This window comes from Saccopteryx leptura, chromosome 9 (genome assembly GCF_036850995.1).
Source record: "Saccopteryx leptura isolate mSacLep1 chromosome 9, mSacLep1_pri_phased_curated, whole genome shotgun sequence".
Classification (NCBI taxonomy): domain Eukaryota; kingdom Metazoa; phylum Chordata; class Mammalia; order Chiroptera; family Emballonuridae; genus Saccopteryx; species Saccopteryx leptura.
The window spans coordinates 416206-432236 of NC_089511.1; the positions used below are offsets into that span (position 1 = coordinate 416206).

General features: G+C 49.7%; 1 protein-coding gene across 1 annotated transcript in view; it reads left to right on the plus strand.

The window, feature by feature from the left end:
* FANCA (FA complementation group A) overlaps nucleotides 1-16031 on the plus strand; it is a 42717-nt gene that overhangs the window by 4704 nt on the left and 21982 nt on the right. Inside the window, exons 6-20 of the mRNA XM_066348908.1 lie at nucleotides 105-178; nucleotides 1889-1998; nucleotides 4181-4260; nucleotides 5134-5167; nucleotides 5627-5693; nucleotides 6726-6838; nucleotides 7810-7886; nucleotides 8123-8264; nucleotides 8637-8770; nucleotides 11510-11620; nucleotides 12265-12360; nucleotides 12445-12504; nucleotides 13269-13357; nucleotides 14405-14465; nucleotides 14561-14610. Coding sequence (XP_066205005.1) covers nucleotides 105-178; nucleotides 1889-1998; nucleotides 4181-4260; nucleotides 5134-5167; nucleotides 5627-5693; nucleotides 6726-6838; nucleotides 7810-7886; nucleotides 8123-8264; nucleotides 8637-8770; nucleotides 11510-11620; nucleotides 12265-12360; nucleotides 12445-12504; nucleotides 13269-13357; nucleotides 14405-14465; nucleotides 14561-14610 — 1298 coding nt within the window. The remainder of the gene's footprint in view (nucleotides 1-104; nucleotides 179-1888; nucleotides 1999-4180; nucleotides 4261-5133; nucleotides 5168-5626; nucleotides 5694-6725; nucleotides 6839-7809; nucleotides 7887-8122; nucleotides 8265-8636; nucleotides 8771-11509; nucleotides 11621-12264; nucleotides 12361-12444; nucleotides 12505-13268; nucleotides 13358-14404; nucleotides 14466-14560; nucleotides 14611-16031) is intronic.

Here is a 16031-nt window from a genome sequence, read left to right on the forward strand (position 1 = left end):
CTGTGCTGTTACTCGACTTGAATTTTCAGTAGAGCTTGGTGGTTAAGAACACAGGCTGAACATTCTGTAGGAAAATGCAGCATGAATAACACTTATTTTTTCAGGATTCTTTGTTGCTCGAAGCTGTGTGGCGTCTTCATACACAAAACATCGTGAGCCTACAAGAGTTCCTGGAAAGGTAATGGTACTATAACATTCCCTTAATATTACATGGCTTATTTTTTTGTAATCTTGTATGATTTATGTATCAAAGCCAAAAATTGCCTGGAGAAACTTACAGCTAACCTTTGAACAGCATGTGTTTGAACTGTACAGGTACACTGATATGTGGATTTTTTTTTCCCGGTAAGTGCAGTCAGCCCTCTGTATCCATGGGCTGTGTATTTAACCAACTGAGAGGTTCATAAAACAGTATTTCCAATCTGTAGCTGGGATTCTGCAGATGCAGTCGGCCAGCTCTGTACATTGTCAGGTGCCACTTTAATGGACTCGAGCATCTGCAGATTTTGGTATTGGTGGGGTCCTGGAAACAGTTGCCTGTGAATAGCAAGGGACAAAGACATTTGGGGGAGTTAAACATTATATACGATTTTCAACCCCCATGTTGTTCATGGGTCGACTGTACTTCATTATTTAAAGAGGACGTTTTTGTTACTGAAGTCTTATTATGCATAGTCTTAGTAATGTTATCTTGGTATAAGATACATCATGTGATAAAGTATTTTTAAAAGTTGAAAAGATGTTCGGGTAAATATGGTTGACAGAATGTGTTCAAGTACTTTTATTTCCTCCTGAAATACCAACACTCAAAGGGATTTTATAAAAAGGCATAACTCATGAAGATGGGAGGGTGTGGAAGAGGACGTGAAGGGAACAGTTTGGAAGCAGCGGGCAGATGAGTGATCAGACTGGATGTGGGCTAGTGCTAAGCCAGCAGTCTGGAAGAAGGGGAACCAATCCAGTTTATTCTTTCTGCAGCAAAGACAGTGATTGATCGCCCCAGGTGCCTCTTGATGTAGGAGTGAAGGAGAGACTCCTTGATTAAAAGCAGGTGCCAGCAGCACTTAGATCCTTAGATGGTCGCTTCCTTGCTCTCGGTCGCTGGGCAGTTACTCCTCCTCTAGTCAAGCAGGAGGCTGGGGTCTGCATGTTTTTCTCTGGTCTGGAAAAACGACATTTCGTGTGGAGGATTGTCAAGCGGATCTGAAAATGCTATGTTGAAACCACTGGTGGTGGCACACATGGGCCAAGTCTGGTTCTTAAGTTGGGTCTTTATACCAAAAACATTGCTGGTGAATCAAAGAAGGGGAAAAAATGATAAAAGCACTAGAAGGAATCTTAGAATTACTCCTTGTGACCTTGAAGTGGGGGAGGCCTGAATGCTCCAATTAAAAATGGACAAAGCATTTCAGTAGTCAGTTTTCCAGAGAATTTGTGCAGGCAGCCAAGCACATAAAGATGCTCAGCACCACTGGAGATCAGGGAGAGGCACACCTACAGGAGGGACAGGTGAGGGCCCTCCCTGCCATTAGGGCTTTGCAGACCACATGGATCGTCACACGGATTTTCCTGCATGGCTGATCACCTTGGTGACAACCTACAGACTATAATTGATGCTATCTTTTCTTTTTGGTCTGATTGTTAGTATGAAACTTTCTTTCCCCTCCCAACAATAGTGTGCTATTTCCAAAAAAGGAAACAACTTGAAATTGATTGTTTCTGATGTTAGCAGCAGGCACCCCTGACAATTTCCTTGTCAGCTGTGACTCTTGGCACAGAAAGCTCAGGGTTGTGAGCTTATTCTCAGTGTCCTAAAGAGATGGGGAAAGAGAACTGCCTGCTGGCTGTGGAGCAGTGGGACAGGTGTGCTGTCTGCTTGTGTCCCCAGCCACGCAGACGTGGAGGCCGTGGAGGCGTGGCTCTTCAGGAACCTGCACTGTCTGTGTGAGCAGGACGTGTCCAGTCAGCATGCGGACATCGCCAGGGATATGCTGTCTGGTAAGTTCATGATGGAGGTGAGTTCTTGGGTAGAATTTAGGTCAGCTTTCTGCTGTGAGGATCTGTGGGAAGCAGAACAGGCCCCCATACCCATGGTGTGTTAATCTAGTATGAAATCACCTTGGGCCAGACCTGTCATGGTGCCTTCGCATTTAACTTGAGTTATGTGCAAAGTTTGGTAAGTCAGCGTGCCGACCCATTGTGTTACCTGTAGCTGGTGTGTTAAGTTAAAAAAATGGAGATGGGCCCTGGCCGGTTGGCTCAGTGGTAGAACGTCGGCCTGGCGTGCAGAAGTCCCTGGTTTGATTCCCGGCCAGGGCACACAGGAGAAGCGCCCATCTGCTTCTCCACCCCTCCCCCTCTCCTTCCTCTCTGTCTCTCTCTTCCCCTCCCGCAGCCGAGGCTCCATTGGAGCAAAGATGGCCCGGGTGCTGAGGATGGCTCCATGGCCTTTGCCTCAGGTGCTAGAATGGCTCTGGTTGAGGCAGAGCGACGCCCCAAGATGGGCAGAGCATCGCCCCCTGGTGGACGTGCCGGGTAGATCCTGGTCGGGCGCATGCGGGAGTCTGTCTGACTGCCTCCCCGTTTCCAGCTTCGGAAAAATGCAAAGAAAAAAAAAAAATGGAGATGATGATTTGCTGAGTGAGGACACATGAGCCCCCACAAGGGGTGGCAGGAGCTCCCTCAGCAGCTCACTTGGGGGAAGTGAGTCCCAGGCCTGTGCTGATGGAGGCACAGTTTCACCCCCACAGAGGATGCATCACAGGAGACAGAGCAGGGGAGGAGCGCTTGTTACTTACAAGGGGGTTGCGGACAGAGGTCACTGACTTCCTGGTCTCAACTCTAATTTACCTTACAAGGTGGTCCAGGAAAAGTGAGGTGGGTGGGAAATCTAAGTTCAGTCCTTATCTAAGTCCAGACTTGGTGTGAACAGGTTTGTCTTAGGCAGCAACTCAGAACCAGTGTCTTCACCACCCAGCCTTCCTGGGCTGCTCTTGGAGTGAGCCCTGCCCTGCTGCTCTCCAAGCCAGTAATCCCTGTGGAGTGAAATCAACATTCAGATGTTCTTCCCAAAACTTTATGAGTCCTGAGTCCTTAATTCAGCCCCAGGTAGTTTAAGTTTAAGTTGGAGATTAAGTAGGAAATCTTTAATTTTAGCCTTATCGACTCTTACAACTATTCAGGATGTATGAGTCCACTTCCTGCCTCATCTCCCAGCATGCAACGCTCGGGGTTCTTCTGTAAAGCTTCCTGTGTTGTGGTGTAGGAGAGGGGCTGGAGAATTCCCAGGAAACCCTTAGAGGCTACTTTTTTTTTTTTTTTTTTTTTGTATTTTTCTGAAGCTAGAAACGGGGAGAGACAGACAGACTCCCGCATGCGCCCGACCGGGATCCACCCGGCACGCCTACCAGGGGGCGACGCTCTGCCCACCAGGGGGCGATGCTCTGCCCCTCCGGGGCGTCGCTCTGTTGCGACCAGAGCCACTCTAGCGCCTGGGGCAGAGGCCAAGGAGCCATCCCCAGCGCCCGGGCCATCTATGCTCCAGTGGAGCCTCAGCTGCAGGAGGGGAAGAGAGAGACAGAGGAAGGAAAAGGGGAGGGGTGGAGAAGCAGATGGGCGCTTTCCTGTGTGCCCTGGCCGGGAATCGAACCTGGGACTTCTGCACGCCAGGCGGACGCTCTACTACTGAGCCAACCGGCCAGGGCCGTAGAGGCTACTTTTTAAAGAGAAATCCCTTACTTATAAACTTGGTTCATTCTAAGTACAGTGGACCCTTGAATGATGCAGAGGTGAGGGGCACCAGTGCCTTACAGAGTCAGATCTGAAAACCGACGTGGGCCCTCTGCATGCTTGGGGTCCCCATCTTGGATTTGGTCTGAGGTTGGTTAACTGGGTGGGAAACCTGGGAGGGCTGCCTGTGTGTTGATTGAAAACAGGCGTGGTTAAGGGAACCTGTGCAGTGCAGACCTGTGGTTCAAGGGTCTGCTGGGTTGGGTTTGGTGAACACTTAATGTGCGGTGTCTGGTGGGCAGTGACCTGCAGGGCTCCTCCGGGCCAGGAGCAGAGTGTCCTCACCGCTACCTGTGGTTCCTTGCCTGCAAGCCCCTGAAGAGAGTGCCTGTGACGCCAGGCTGCTCAGAAGCCACAGTGTATGTAAATACTCTGTTTTTGTGGTTTTCAGATTTTGTGCAAATATTTGTTTCGAGGGGATTTCAGAAAGATTCAGTTCCAAGAAATGTGGAGGCTGAGCGGATACCCCAGGTAGGAGGGAAAATGAAGGAAAGCGTCCAATGGTTGCTGAATAAGCACCGTCCCCAAACCCAACTCCCCATGGTGTTCTTCCTTGGACATCTCTGGACCAGTGAGTGCCTGACCTCGTGATCATGAGATGTCCCCATAGTGTTCCTCTCTGGTCCAGTAGGTGTTAGAAGTGAGAACAGGTCATGATCTGCTCCCATGTCTTCTGGTTTCCAAAACTCAAGGGCAGAGGTGTTCACCATGGCCCAGAACCCGGGCCTGTGCTTTCAGATGAGGGCAGGGGCACTAGTTACGGGGCGCAGCCAGGGCAGCCTCAGTAGGACCTTTCTGTGTGGACAGCACCTGGGCCATCCAGACGTGCCAGAGGTGGGACTAGGGGCCACTGGGATGTGGCTGGCCCTGGGCAGTCTAGGGGCATCACAGTGGACACTTCCAGAAAGTCTACCTTTCACTCTCTCTGGTGTCCTCAGTGTTGGGATAGATTGTCCTCAGTGTTGGGTGTCCTAAAAGGAAATCTCAACAGGGCACCTCTTTGAAAAGTCAATTTTGTATTTGACTATTTTCAGTGGTTTTCAACTTGTTGTGCCGCCAGTATTTTTAAAACACGCAATATCTAGCTGTTTAGTCCAGGGCATGGACCTCTTTGTCCTTAGATGGCCAAATAAAAAATAACAGCCAACACAACAATAGCCGTCTGCTGTGAATGAATCAGAATTGTACCTATTTTGTCAGAGCACCAAAAATATATCTTTTTTCATGCCACAGAATTTTGGTAATGAGCTTGTGCCACAAGATGAAAAAGGTTGAAAATCGCTGCTTTCGAGTAACACTAGCTTTCTAGTGTGGTGTGGGGGTGACGGGTGCCTCTGTTCACAGGTCGCTGTGGCCGTCCTGCAGAGGATGCTGCTGTGTGAGTGCACTACCCTGGGCCCCCGCCGGGAATCACTGTGTGCTCACCGGGAGCTCCCTCTTTTCTGCCTTTCCAGTTCAAGGGTTTTACCTGTTTGTATATGCCTCCTATCGAGTCCTGGTACTGGTAAACCCTTTCTTAATTGTCATTTGGTACTAACTTATCCTCCACTCTTTCTCCTGGCTCAGTTCCTCCAGAGCTGTGAATGGTAACATTTAACAGTGAATTGAGGAACATTTCATTATCTACACATTTTGATTGGTTTTAAAGGCTTCACTGAGATACTTGGAAGCCTGGCGGTCTCGTGCCGTCTGGGGCTTACATAGCCTGGGAAGTCTGTGACTTCTAAGTGGTGGGCTCTTACCAAGGAGCTTGTCCAGAAGCACTTAGTCAGGGGTGGTTTTTGATGGACGGTGATGACATGCTGATGTCTGTTTTCTCTCCATGCTCTGGCATCAGTCGCACTTGAAGCCTTGGCTGCTGGCGTACAGGAGGAGTCCTCAACGCACAAGGCAGTGCAGTGCTGGTACGTTCTCGGGTCCCGGGGTTGGTTCCCGCTAGGTGAGAACTTCTAGGTATTTTGGGCACTCCGAAATACTAACGGGTGATGTGTGAGCACACTTCCTCTGCTGTTGTGTTGGTGTCAGGAGAGATGACAGGAAGAGTTGCTGAGTTTGAGCCCTATGTGTGCCAGACGCTCAGTGCAAGGCTTGGCATAACCCTGCTGTCTGATTCCCATCTCACAGAAGGGGACCCTGAGGCTTTGCAGTGTTGGCAGTGTGCTGGGCCAGGTCCCTGATTGTGGGCCCTCCATCCCAATGTGGTTCTTTTTTTTTTTTTTTTTTTTTTTTTGTATTTTTCTGAAGTTGGAAACAGGGAGGCAGTCAGACAGACTCCCGCATGCACCCGACTGGATTCCACCCAGAACGCCCACCAGGTGGCGATGCTCTGCCCATCTGGGGCGCCACTGTGGCGACCAGAGCCAGTCTAACGCCTGAGGCAGAGGTCATGGAGCCATCCTCAGTGCCCGGGCCATCTTTGCTCCAATGGAGCCTCGGCTGCGGGAGGGAAGAGAGAGACAGAGAGGAAGGAAAGGGGGAGGGGTGGAGAAGCAGATGGGCGCTTCTCCTGTGTGCCCTGGTCGGGAATCGAACCTGGGACTCCTGCACGCCAGGCTGATGCTCTACCACTGAGCCAACCGGCCAGGGCCTCCAATGTGGTTCTTGCTGATCTGTCTGACCTTTCCTCTGTTTTGCCCGACGGTGCTGCTGTTGCCTTCTTGTGGTTTTCTCTTGTTGAGACTACACGTCCTGGATTCTCTTTCAAGGCTGTGGCACGGTGGCCTGGCAGAGAATTACAGGGTTGTGAAAAGGGCAAGCCTGTGAGCCTCTGAGCTGGGCGCCAGGGCCTCACAGTCCAGGGCCGCTTTGCTGGACAGAAATGCCTTTGCTGAGTTGTTTGTGTGCATGGCAACGACGCATCAGTCAGCTGGCAGGGTGACGTTTGGGTCCTGGCAGGCTTCTCCTTTCCTGAGATCCTCTTTCTGCTCCGTTTGCAGGTTCAGTGGATTCAGTGGACACACGTTCCGCAGTATAATTTCAACAGAGTCTCCAAAGAGGTTTTTCAGGCACACGCTGACGCAGATACTCACTCACCAGCCTGTGCTGAAAGGTGGGTCCAGGGCCCAGTGTGTTTGGGTGCCATTGGCCTCCCTTGACAGGAGCATAGGCCCCATGGTGATGCTCTCCGGCACTTTGAGGTCACGGAGGACACTTGATCACAAAGTAACGTTCTCAAAAGCTTAGAATTAAAGACAGGTAGAAAGAAAAACTCATCCTTCTCGTCACCAAAACAGAAATATCTTTAATACGAAATCTTTCTTATGGATTTTTCTAAGTAGTTTTTTTGTTTGTTTGTTTGTTTTTGTTTTTTGTTTTTTTTTACAGAGACAGAGAGTCAGAGAGAGGGATAGACAGACAGGAACCGAGAGAGATGAGACGCAACAATCATTAGTTTTTTCATTGCGGCACCTTAGTTGTTCATTGATTGCTTTCTCATATGTGCCTTGACCGTGGGCCTTCAGCAGACCGAGTAACCCCTTGCTCAATCAAACCAGCCACCTAGGGTCCAAGCTGGTGAGCTTTGCTCAAACCAGATGAGCCCGCGCTCAAGCTGGCGCGCTCGGGGTCTCGAACCTGGGTCCTCCGCATCCCAGTTCGATGCTCTATCCACTGCGCTATCACCTGGTCAGGCTCTAAGTAGTTTTTTGAAAACAATTCAAAATTCTAAGGTTCTGTTTTAATGTCATGTTTCTTTTTTCTTTTTTTTAAGCAAGAGGGATAGACAGGCAGGAAGGGAGAGATGAGAAGCATCAACTCGTAGTTGCGACAGCTTAGTTGTTCATTGGTTGCTTTCTCATGTGCCTTGACGGGGGACTCCAGCTGGGCCAGCAGTCTTGGGCTTAAGCCAGCGGCCATGGGATCAAGTCGGAGATCCCACACTCAAGCCGGAGACCTCAGGGTTTCGAACCTGGTACCTCAGTGTCCCAAGTTGATGCTGTATCCACTGTGCCACCACTGGTCAGGCAAAGCAGCTTTTTATGACTGCTGACTTGAGTTTTCTTGTCTGTTCTCGTGGCAAAGTCTCTGATGCTGTTCAAATGCAGAAGGAGTGGAGCTTCGCGAGGACCCACCCTCTGCTCACCGGCCTGTACCGCAGGGTGAGTTGTGGGGACAGGTGTAAGGGGCCATCGAGATCTTCCACAGAGCTTGTGGTTCCAGTCCTTGTGGAGTGAGCCTGAACTCTCAAAGCCGTCAGCCAGTACTGACGACTGCAGAGAGGAGACAGAAGTGTCCCATTTCAACTTTGTGTCCTGTTCTGCAGGAAGTGGGAGTGTGAGATCCCGCTTCTGCCCAGCAGGGGTTTGGTCTGACAGCCCCGGGTGCTTTGTTTCAGCTCTTTGTACTCCTGAGTCCAGAGGAGCTGATCGCCCACTTACAGGAAGTTCTGGAGACGCACGAGGTGAACTGGCAGCACGTGCTGTCCTGTGTGTCCACACTGGTGATCTGCTTCTCTGGAGCACAGCGGCTGGTAACTGGTGCGCTTTTATGGGTGTCCTGGTGTGTGTGTGTGTGTGTGTGTGTGTGTGTGTGTGTGTGTGTGTGTGAGAGAGAGAGAGAGAGAGAGACACACACACACACACACACACACACATACACGTACTGTTGTAGGCAAAACCCCAGCACCTGGGTGAGCCCATGGGCAGAACCTCAGTGAGGACGGAAGGCGCCCTCTGTCCTGGGGACTGTGCCCTCTTTCGCTCTGCCTGCTGCTCACGTGGTTGCCGTTTGGCTGCCTCTCCTCAGTTTCCAGTCCCTAGAGATTGGCGCTGGGCACGCGAGACAGAACCGGAACTGCTGCTCCGCTGCAGCACGCACACATTTTATTTCTGCCGGTCGCTTTCACCTAGATTGGGTGGCCCGCTTGCTGGCCCGTGCGTTCGAGAGCTTCGACCTGGACAGCATGGTCACCGTGTTCCTGGTTGTGCGTCAGGCTGCGCTGGAGGGTCCCTCCGTGTTCCTGTCCTATGCAGACTGGTTCCAGGTGTGTTACCTTTGCTGACCAGCTGGTGTTCCCAGTAAGTAGTTGGCATGTTCCCCAACTTGCCATGGTAAGAGTTCTGGGGTCAGCTCTGCAGAGACGACACCAAACAAACCCATACGCACCTTGCCTGCCCACCCAGGGCCTGGCCCCTTCCCGGGTTGCCCCTCACCAGCCTTATCTGTCAGGAAGAAGTAGAAGCATGAGGCCGCTGCCTTTGCAGAATGTGGTGGCCGACCGTTTCCTCGTCAGTCCAAGAAGGTGCTTTTCAGGGGCTTCCTGGGGTCTTTGTTTCCTGCCTGCAGAGACCAGGTTTCTTGGGCTCTGGGAGAGTCTGTACCATACCTGGGGCAGGGGACATCTCTTGGACATCAGCTCAGGAGGTCCGACACGTCTAAGTCTGTGATTCTGTAGGAGCCTAGTGTGCCTTTCCACGGAGTGCTCACCTGCCTGCAGTTCCCAAGGGTGGCCGCTCGTCACGGCCTGCGGGAGTCTGGCTGCTCTGTCTGGTGTGTGGGCAGAGGACGGGTCTTGTGGTCTTTCTCCACTGTTTTATCCGCTCGGCACGGCCTGCGGGAGCCTGGCTGCTCTGTCTGGTGTGTGGGCAGAGGACAGGTCTTGTGGTCTTTCTCTCCTGTTTTATCTGCTGCTGTTCCTTCTGTTGACTTGTGCCCCCAGGTCCAGGCCGTTGGCCCAGGACCTCTCAGGAATGTGCATGGGGTCGATGGCAGTGTCCTCGGGACGCTGAGGGACTGTCCCCAGAGCCCCCAGCACTTCCCTGTGTTTGCTTGTCTGCCTGTGCTGAGAGCTCTGCCGGGTGTGATTCGGTCACGACCAGGTGTCCCCAGCCCTGCATGGCTCAGTTCTCAGGACAGCACAGGGCATTGGGGAAGGCTGCACTGCTGTGTCAGGGTTTTTGTTTTGTTTTGTTTTTTAATATCAATTTTATTGTTCCACTTATTTATGCATTCATTGGTTTATTCTTTTTTTTTTTTTTTTTTTACAGAGACAGAGAGTCAGAGAGAGGAATAGACAGGGACAGAAAGACAGGAACGGAGAGAAATGAGAAGCATCAATCATTAGTTTTTCGTTGCGCGTTGCGACACCTTAGTTGTTCATTGATTGCTTTCTCATATGTGCCTTGACTGCGAGCCTTCAGCAGACCGAGTAACCCCTTGCTGGAGCCAGCGACCTTGGGTTCAAGCTGGTGGGATCTTGCTCAAACCAGATGAGCCCACGCTCAAGCTGGCGACCTCGGGGTCTCGAACCTGGGTCCTCTGCATCCCAGTCCGATGCTCTATCCACTGCGCCACCACCTGGTCAGGCTCAGGGTTCTCTGTTTTTCTTTGTTTTGTTTTGTGGGGTTTTCTTTCCATCTTTTCAAGTCAACTTTACTGGGGTATAATGTATATAAAGTGTACTCAGTTTCAGTGAATGGTTGGATGTATTTGACATTTATGCATATGTTCAATGTTTGAAGTTCTATTTTCATCTTTTTCAAGAATCCACATAATTAGACCACTGTGGTGGCAAATTTGAGCCTCTGGGGTTGGGAATATAATTCTTTGCTCCTCACGATATGTACTTGGATATAATTTTCCTAATAATGAAAAGAGCTGCTTTTTTTCTGGAATGATACTAAATACTGCTATTACCCCAGTCTGGGGGTATGCGTGTTATTTTACATAACATCTCAGTGAACTGTGGCTCTGAGGTGGTGGTTCACTTCTGTGCCCATTTTCATTGTAGCATTGAGGCTCCTTCTCGATTGAGTGGGTGTTGCCAAGTCTCGAGACCATTCTGTGTAAATGGGTTAAATGGAGAAAAGGGACCCGCTGGCCTTGAGGAGCATAAGGTGGGAGCAGAATGGCAGTGTGGGGGTCCCGTTTTTATCTAATGGCCTCTGCATCTGTCCACCCCACTGAGGTGTTCAAGAATCAAATTCTCTTTGGGAAAGAGTTGCCGCTGGTCTCGTGGTGATTAAATAGTGACCACAGCGTTGAAAGCTCTGCCAGCCTGTGCTGTGGCAGCAGGCCTGGCTGCAGGACCGGCTGCAGGACCTGGGTTGTGTGGGGTGACGTGTCTGGTTCTCCTTGCTTGCTGGCAGTCCTTGTTGGCAGGGCCAACATTTATTAACCCCACAAAAGCCCTGGCTAGGGTACCTTAGTTGGTTGGAGCACTGTCCCTATACACCAAGGTTGCAGGTTTGATTCCCAGTAGGGGCACCTGCAGGAATCGACCATTGGAATGCATGGATAGGTGGAATGGCAGATTGGTGTTTCTCTCTCTCTGTCACAATAAAAAGAATCTCCCCCCTAGAAAAATTTCCATTCCCCCAGTCACCCCAGGTGTTCTCAGTTTCTGGAAGGTCTGCTTGTTTTGCTGTGATCAGGGCTCTGACCTGAGGGATGCCACCTCCTCTGTGGTGATCCTGTTCATGCAGACAAGTGTGGAAGTTGTGCTCACAGCTGTTGAAGTGGTTTTGTTGGGTGGAGGGAGTATGCTTGCCAAGGAGAGTTAGGCAGTGAGTGACTTGTGCCTCTGACGTTCATAGGACATCATAGTGACTATTTCAGCCCACTTCTTCAGTCAGGGCATCCCTGTGACATTCAGAAATTGTGTGAACCAGGGCTTTGTGGTTTCTTTTCCAGCAGCAGTTTTGTTTTTGAGGTACTGTGTTGATAGGTCCCGGTGTGGACAGAGGGGCATCACTGCCCATGCCTCGTGCCCATCTCCTTCCAGACCTCCTTTGGGAGCACAAGGAGTCACCACTGCAGCAGCAAGAAGGCGCTGGTCTTCCTCTTCAAGTTTCTGTCTGACCTTGTGCCCTTTGAGGCCCCCCGGTACCTGCAGGTGAGAAGCTAGCTGCCACACTTGGGCCACGTCCTCCTCAGTCCAAGGATGTACTTCTGAGTAGGTGCCGGTTAAACGATGCAAATCAACAACAGGGATGTTGGGGTGCACTTGGTGAAAGGCCCCAAACCAGCCCCTTGTCTGTCCCTGGGTGGTGGACTTGTAGGACACAGCCACCGCCCTCCCGTGAGGCAACTCGAGAGCTGGCGCAGGAGAAGGACCCCACTTCTGTTGTTCAGGGTGACGCATCTTCACACTAAAGACTCATCTAGAAGGCTGTGCCCTGAATTGCTAGTGGCCATTAACTTCTAGGCGTGAGAAATCATTTTTATAGGAAGTCTGTATTAATCTCATGATTAAAAGATGCCCTTTCTGTAAGCCTTCCTTTTTATTTGAGAGAGGTGTGCAGAGGAGCTCCTGAGGGTCAGAGGGCCCAGTGCTGCCACAGGACCCTTGCCTGCCCCCTTCTGAAGGCGCCCCTGTGGATGCATGTGGGGACCCTCACCCTGGATTCGTCCTTCCCACCTTCTGCTTTTGCCAACCTGGTCTTTGGCTAGTTTTCTGACTGCTTCATCAGTGCAGACATCTCCCTGGAAGTCAGGAACAGCTGACAGGCTGATGTCCTGCTATGTTGTTGGCTATAGGTGCACATTCTCCACCCGCCCCTTGTCCCGAGCAAGTACCGCTCCCTGCTCACAGATTACATCTCACTGGCCAAGACTCGGCTGACTGACCTGAAGGCAAGTGCTGGCCTCCCCTCCACCTTCCCCTGTAGCCACCGTGTCCATGTGGTCCTCACGTTCTCCTTCGTGTCTTGTCTTCAGGTTTCTATGGAAAACATGGGGCTGTATGAGGATTTGTCCTCAGCCGGAGACGTCACAGAGGTAACTTACTTACCTTGGTGCTGCTGCCTTGGGGGTGCTCTGTGCTCACCAGGCACAGTCTTATTTCCTGGGACTGAGTTTAGCGCTTGAGCCTTTTCTGTGTGGGACCTGGTGTCTGGTGCAGTTGGAACCTGACAGTGACACCAAGGAGCTTGTTCTGGAATAGCCACACTGTTCAGAGCAGGAGCGGGCGGTCACTGTGTGCGGGAAGGGTTGCCTCTTAGGAGAGCTTCATCCACATGGGTTTGAGTGTAAGAATGGTCTGTAAAAACAGAGAGGAGGGTTAACTGCATGCATCTAAACCAAATGTCACATGGTCATGTAGTATGTGTGTTTTTTAAGCCGTTTTATTAAAGAGTTGTGAATTGCTGGAGAGTTGTTACAGAAGCTGTTAAAGTGACTGTTTTAAGTACTTAATGCATTTCTCTTTTAAGGTTTATTGCTGTACTTCTTCCAAATGTCAAAATTTAGTCTTCCTTCTCACCTGGAAATCTTTAGTTGGAGACTTTTCCTGTCCTTGAGGGGCAGCAGCTTGGAACGGCAGGAAGGACACCTGCAGACAGGGTGGCGGTGGCTTCCCAGCAGGGCCCTGCGTTCACTGGGCTGCTCGCTGGTCTGACTTGCTGAGGGCAGAGAGAAGCCGCTGATGCCTCTGCGTGGTTCTGAATGTCCCCGTGCCGTGCATCGAGCTCGGTCCCTTTTACCTCAGAATGACAAGTCTCTTAAGTCTTGTGTTTTGTTTTCTTCCTCCTGCATGGAGCCAGCCCCACAGCCAGGCCTCCCAGGACGTGGAGAAAGCCATCCAGCTGTTTGAGCACACAGGGAAAATTCCCGTGGCTGTCATGGAGGCCAGGTAGGGTCGGGCTGCTCTAGCTGTGTCCTTGTCTGTTTTCAGAAACACATGCAGCAGGGTGGTCACTTGTAGGGAGACCCAGGAGTCCATGTGAATGTCCCAGCGATGGTCCTGAGGCTGACTGGCATGGAGTTCTGCTGTGATGTGTGGTTTCTTTAGAAAAGCATGCAACACCCGTGATCCAGCCAACTGGTGGGCTGAGTGGATTCCACAATGTTCAGAGGGACAATGGTTTATATTAATACTTTATTGGTGACCAGTGTGAAGTCAATACAGGGCGTCGAATAGCAAAATTGTGTTGAATTTGGTACGATTCCAATACTTCTTAAATTCTGATTGCTACCACTGTGGGGCAGCTTTATTTAAGGTATTAATTCTGAGAAATGTCCCAGTTACTGGGATTTTAGATCAGCTCCAAGGACAATGCTCACCTTGACCTGAAGTGGCTCTTGTGGCTTTGGATTAACCCAAATCCATTGTCACACAAGGGGTCAGAACAATGTCCAGATTCCCTAGGACACAAGTTGTCACCAGCACAGACGACCCTTTGCATGAACTAAGACTTATTTATTTATTTATTATTTTATTTTTTTAAGAGATAGAGAGAGAGTCAGAGAGAGGGATAGATAGGAATGCAGAGAGATGAGAAGCATCAATCAGTTTTTCGTTGTGGCACTTTAGTTGTTCATTGATTGCTTTCTCATATGTGCCTTGACCGTGGGGCTACAGCAGACCGAGTAACCCCTTGCTCAAGCCAGCGACCTTGGGTCCAAGCTGGTGAGCTTTTCTCAAACCAGAGGAGCCTGCGCTCAAGCTGGCAACCTCGGGGTCTTGAACCTGGGCCCTCGGCATCCCAGTCCGACGCTCTATCCACTGCGCCACCGCCCGGTCAGGCTGCATGAACTAAGACTTAAAATGTGATAAAACATCATAGCCATGAAACGAGATGACCTATTTGGTGCTGCTCTCTGTGTGGAGACTTACCTTGTGTGGTGTCCACTGAGGTGTCCTGATGCTTCTCTTCTCTTCTTCTCTTCTGTGTTGCAGCATATTCAGGAGGCCCTACTACGTGTCTCACTTTCTGCCTGCCCTGCTCACGCCTCGAGTGGTCAGTATGCGTCTTCACGAACTTGGGACAGAGGTGGCAGGGAGCAAGGACATCCCCGTCTGCATCTCACTGGAATCTCGTGTTTCCTCTCATAGCTCCCGAGCACCCCTGATTCCCGAGTGGCCTTGATCGAGTCCCTGAAGAGGTTTGCAAGGACATTGTTTCTAGTAGGGTTTTGACGATGCAGAGAACTCGGGTCCTTTTGTAGGGATGTGTTTTATTTATAAATACTGGTTCAAAATTAGTTGGTTAAAATTTTTAAAAGAAGATTTTTATTAACACCACTTAACATCATTTTTCAATGAACGTTTAGGTGATGTGTAGGTTTGGGAATTAAAATGTTATTGGTACAAAATCATTGTGAAAGAAGAATTTATGCCAGCTTCGTTTTGGCATTTGCATGGTATAGCTTTTTAATTTTTTGACCCTGATTTCTAGTTTTATCAAAGTTCAATATGGATGCAGAAAAAATCATATAGTTCTAATAAAATTTAAGAAAAACAGCCACCATCCACCCTTCCCTGCCACTTCTTTCTCTGTAGACAGCTATTTTCAACTCTTAGTTGATTTTTTAAATTTTTCTTTATATCTCTAAATAGGATTTTTATTTTGCTACTTATCACTTCTGTTTTAGGAAATATCAATTGATTTTCCACTATGGAAGGTGAGGACCTAGCTTTTTTCCGTTAACACAATTAACTGTTTTTTATGTAATAGTTTTAAAAAGCTCTACTCTTTGTTTCTTAGGGTATATAAATACTGTTCAGAGTTGACTGTTAGGAATCTGGTTGTTTTCCTCTTTCCTCTGGAGTTCCTAGTGGTCTTTGACTCACTTGTACACTCGGCCAGTTGTTTGGAGAGTCTTTCATTCACAGTCAAGTGTCCAGCAGTTACGGCTGGAGAACCGCGTGCAGAGCCTCTGGCCTGCTCCGGGCTGTCAGCTTCTGTCCTTTGAGCACAGCTGTCGTCCGTCCGTTCCCCCTTCGTCATCACCGGGTACCTGGGAGTGTGCTCCGTCTTGCGATAACCCTTCTCTTTTCTGTGTCTGAGCTAATCCTCTTGTTTTGCTCCTTTGCTTTGGCGGAATGCATCCTGTTGTGTTCTTCCTTAAAGGAGAGCTGGGAGGTAAAAAGAAATTCTGACACCTTATTCAGCCCTTGCATTCTCTAGGTAGTTTGGTTGTGTATAGAAATCAAGGCTGGAGGTTGTTTTCCCTCCGGTTCTGGAAAATATTGCTCCATTGACTTCTAGCTTCCAGTGTTGCTGTTGAGGCATTGAAAACCCAGGATTTCTGGCTCTGTACCCTGTGGTTTTCACTGGAAGCCTGCAGTGTCTTGTTTTTTCACTGTGTTCTGAAATCCTATAGTAATGTGTTTTGCTATTGGTCTCATTTCATTTTTTGGCTGGGCACTTGGTGGGCCTTCTAATTTGGAAATTTATGTCCTTTGGTGCTCAGAAATTTTGTCTATATTAAAACATTTTGTTATGAAGAATTTAAGACAAATGTAGAGAGAGTAGTATTTATCACCCTGCTTTAATAGTTACCAACAAAAGGCCAGTTTCATT